The sequence below is a fragment of the Phaethon lepturus genome, unplaced genomic scaffold (genome assembly GCF_000687285.1).
Source record: "Phaethon lepturus isolate BGI_N335 unplaced genomic scaffold, ASM68728v1 scaffold28034, whole genome shotgun sequence".
Taxonomy (NCBI): domain Eukaryota; kingdom Metazoa; phylum Chordata; class Aves; order Phaethontiformes; family Phaethontidae; genus Phaethon; species Phaethon lepturus.
In genome coordinates this window covers 7807-11968 of record NW_010532981.1, presented here as the reverse complement: position 1 = coordinate 11968, position 4162 = coordinate 7807, and the positions used below count along the sequence as shown (strand labels likewise).

General features: G+C 55.3%; 1 protein-coding gene across 1 annotated transcript in view; it reads right to left on the bottom strand.

Moving 5' to 3' along the window:
• The window catches only part of LOC104619239 (talin-1-like), a gene marked incomplete at both ends in the record, with an annotated part of 12695 nt that overhangs the window by 730 nt on the left and 7803 nt on the right, over window positions 1–4162 (bottom strand). Inside the window, 4 exon segments of the mRNA XM_010285040.1 lie at window positions 253–358; window positions 3276–3383; window positions 3492–3668; window positions 3752–3894. Coding sequence (XP_010283342.1) covers window positions 253–358; window positions 3276–3383; window positions 3492–3668; window positions 3752–3894 — 534 coding nt within the window.

Genomic DNA, 4162 nt, shown 5'->3' with positions numbered 1-4162 from the left:
CAGGCTGCACGAGGAAGGTCCAGCCAGGGATGTGGGAGCACAGGAAAAGGGAATGGCTGTTGGACGGGGCTTCTCATGTGTGGGTAAGCCAGGGCTCAGCACTACCTTGGGTTTGGCCCTCGGGGAAGTGAGGCAGGTTAAACCTGTGCGCCGCCTCATTCCTGACTCGCCCTACCTCCTCCATCAGCTGCCGAGTCCTCCACCACAATCCCAGCCCTTGGTCCTGCCCCTTTGAGCAGGACCTTTCCTTACCTTTCATGGCCTCGGCTGCTTGGATGAGCTCGGTGACGGAGCTGGCCACACGCTTGGAGTAGCCTGCCAGCTGCTGCTTCAGCTCATGAGTTGGCTTCTGCAGGATCTGCAGGGAAGGAGCAGATATCAGCATCTGGTAAAGGGGGACCTCACAGGTCTGTTCGGGGTGTGCTCCCCAAGGAAGCAGGGTGGGATCCTCCAGCTCCCCCACACAACATCAGACATTGTCTGTGATGCTTCCTCGAGTGACTGTGGCTGGTCTCCTGCCCGAGGATGGGATGAACCTTAGCTCCACTGCATCCAGAGCTCAGAAGCTTTCCTGCACTCGGTGGCTATCCCCTCAGATTTCGGTCCCCCCCCAAAGCATTTCAAGCTCCAGAAGCACTTCCCCCTCACTATTCCCATTTTGGAGGTTTGTCTGCAAACTCAAGCTGGGCAAAAGGGAGGACCCTGGTGCCACATCGCAGCCTATGAAGGCTGGTCCCACCAGCACAAGGTGGCTGGGAGAGCCACAGGGGTCCTTCACTGAGTGGGGGGCAGACACACATGCACACACGACAGCACACACATGTGCACACACACAGGGTCTGTACACTCAAGCAGAGCTCACTGCTGGCCCAACTCACACCACACAGGTGGAGCTAGAGCGGATGTGAGTACACACGCACACATACAGACCCTGGGGTCCTTGTGGACACACGCCAAGTGCCACCCCAGCACTGGGCTGGGCACGCTGACACGCTGTGAGCAAGGCTCATGCTGAGGTTAGACACCAGCAGGCACCCCAACATCACCTTACTCACCGGCTGACAGGGAGAGAGGGAGAAGAGAGAGAAGAAAGCAGTGAATGCCCTGGACGGGACACGTGGGTGCTGGGGGGCAGGGGAAGATGGGTGCCTTCTGGTGGAGGATGAAGTACAGCCAAGAGGTGAGATGGGAACGAAGGATCAGAGGTCCCGGGTGGGAAGCTGTGCTGCCATTGCAAGCTCATACTTCAGCCTTGCAGGGCTGGCAAAGCCCACGTGCCCGGATGAGGCTCCTGGGGCCAGAGGAGCCACCTACACCCAGAGCAACCACGGAGCTGCTCTCCTCCTCCCCTTTACACCTTATTTCTCCCCACCTTGAATTGCTTCACTGCAGTTTTCAGCCACCAGATCTCTTTGCTTTTGGAGGGAGAGTCCTATCATTACCAAATACCAAGTCTCTGTGGAGGTTCAAATTCCTTCCCCTCCCCAGTGAAATATGCAAGCTTTCCCACTCCTCTGCCGGCACATTTTCCATCCCAAGTCAAATAACCCTCTTTCTGAAGCTCTAATCATGCTTGTTCACACTCCACGCAAGACACTGATTCCCAAGGGGACACGGCGTACAGCAATGGACTTGCTGCTGCCAGGGAGCATGGCAGCATCACATCTGCCATCTCCTCTCCCGCTCCCCTACGTCTTTCCTGCTCATGGCTTTCCAGGAACATGCTGCCCTCTGATATATGGGACCCATGAGCTTTCTTCCTGCAGATCAGAGTGCTGCAGAGGCTGGGGAGTGTCGTAGCTTTATCCTGACCTCACATGGGGCCATCCCAGCAAAGTCACCAGAGCTGCACATGGCTTGGGGTCCCCGAACCGATGGCATACAGCGATGGTTGGTTTGCCCTCATAAACGCATCCAGACTAAATGCCACATTATTAATCTGCTATCTGCTCTGACAACATGTTTAAAACTGCTAAATCTTCTCTGTCTGGAGCTCAAGGCATGTTGGACGCTATAAGCTTACTAAGATGCACCTGCAGTGAACTTTTAATGGGGTGTACCAACGTATGGTATTCAAGAGATGTTGCACAGCAGCTGGACGGTTACACCTAAAATACAGCAGAATAGCATGTTCCTGCAAGTAAGGTGACCTCGTGAACTGCCACACTAAAGTCATTAGCCCAATCATCTGTTAACCAGTCAGCCAGAGAATCCTCCTCAGCACTGCTGCCTTGGCTGCCATGTGTATGTGTAGCCACATACATGTGGCTACAGCATCTTCCAGACAGACATTCGATATAGATGCAGAGGATGGAAAACTCACTGCTCCCCTTGGAACTGTACCCCAGTGGTTACCTCTCTCAGTTAAAACCACCCTTTGACTTCTCCTCCACCCAGTTTCAATTTCTAGCCATCGATTCCTGCCCACCTCCTCTTTGTGCTGCCAATGCTGGTTACGCTCTGCCTAAAGGGGCTTTCGCTGCAGGAAACCACAGTCTGAGCTCCACCACCTTGTATCTGGTGACACTGAACAGCAGATTCTCATGAAGCCCTTCTAACCAGCTTAGCGAAACCTTGCCAGAGCTGACTCGCCCTCAATCTTTGTCCTGACCCCGGTTTGAGGGCTCTCGCAGCTCTGCGGGCTGGATCTGCGCATCCCTCTAGCATGTTTGGACTCCAGCTCTGTGATCTTGCCAAGAATGCAAACCGCTGGAAGGACCTCACTGGATCCTTTCTACCACATTATGGTCTTAATTTGCTTCTTGGAAACTACACTCATCTTGTAGGGCAGCTAATTAAAGCAGCCAGCTGAAGTCCTTGGGAGGACTCAGATAGAGGAAGACTGGATCAAAAGGGTACAGGTGGCACTTGCAGTCATCACTTCTCCTGTTGTGGGCACTGCCCGTCTCCCACTCTGCTGTGAGGTTAACTGTTTTCATGCTGCCTGAAGTCTCTTATTCCAACCACTTTTACTGGAAGCTGCTTCAGGGATTTTGCTCTCATGTTGTTAAATTTCTAGCCCCCATCTGTTTATGGCCAGTTAATCTCCATCTGTTGTTAGCCAAATACCTTTCTTCAGAGTCTGTTGATCTCTCTGACATCTGCTTCCACAGCAGGGGCTTGGCCATGTGCTGTGCTGGCAAAGGCAGTGAAGGGGGCTCTCCAAAGACCTCAGCAGGATGAGGTGCAGAGCCCAGAGAACCTTGGGGTTGGGGACCACCCTGGCATCCACCGGCAGCCTCTGCCCACCTGGGAACCAGGACAGGAACACTCACCACCAGCACGTGCTCCAGCAGCTCCAGGTAACCATCAGCACACTCCTTGCCAAAGCGCAGCGCCCGCTGCCGCACGTCCCCGCTCACCTCTGGGTGGTAGGCGGCTTCCTGAAACGCGGAGACAAGAAAGCCCCGATTCACATGCAGCACCATCCCTGCGAGCACCCACAGCCTCCCACAAACCCGTTCCAGACCCACACCACCTGCCCGCCCCACCTTGCAGGCACGCAGCATATCTGCAATGGCACGGCGGCTCAGGTTGGCCGGACCCCCCCGCCGACCCGAGTTGCCAGCAGCCACCGCTTTGGCCGTGGCCATCGTGATGCCTTTCGTCATACGGATGAAGTCCTCTGGGGTGGAGACCTTGGCAGGAGGCACAGGGGAGGAGAAGACCTGTAAGGCGAAAGGTAGTAGTGGTGAGGCACAGGGCAGCCGGCAAGTTGGGACAGCAGCCACAGCACCACAGCTGTACTCACTGCCAGCTCTTGGCGTATGTGCTCTATCGTGGCCTCCAGTGCCCGTGTCCCCTTTGTGGCCTCATCCTCGACGGCCTTCACTGTCTTCAGCAATGAAGTGACATTTGTCACCATCACCTGTAGAACGGAGAAGAGAGCCAGGTGAAGCCCCACACAAGCTCTGGGATGTTGCTGGCATCTGTCCCTACCTTGTGGTTTGGTCCAAAACAGCCCAGTTCCCATACTCCAGTCACACCACCTCATCTTGTTCTCCCACCAGTGTCTCCTCTGCATGTTGTGCCCCACCTTTTATGTGCCCCTTCCTCCCCAACCTTGCCCTCACTATCCTCAAGTTGTCCTCCTGCCCCTAGATGGGCAGAGAAGCCCACCAGCTCTTTCTCCAGCCCAAGCCTGCCCCATTCCCTCCTTCCC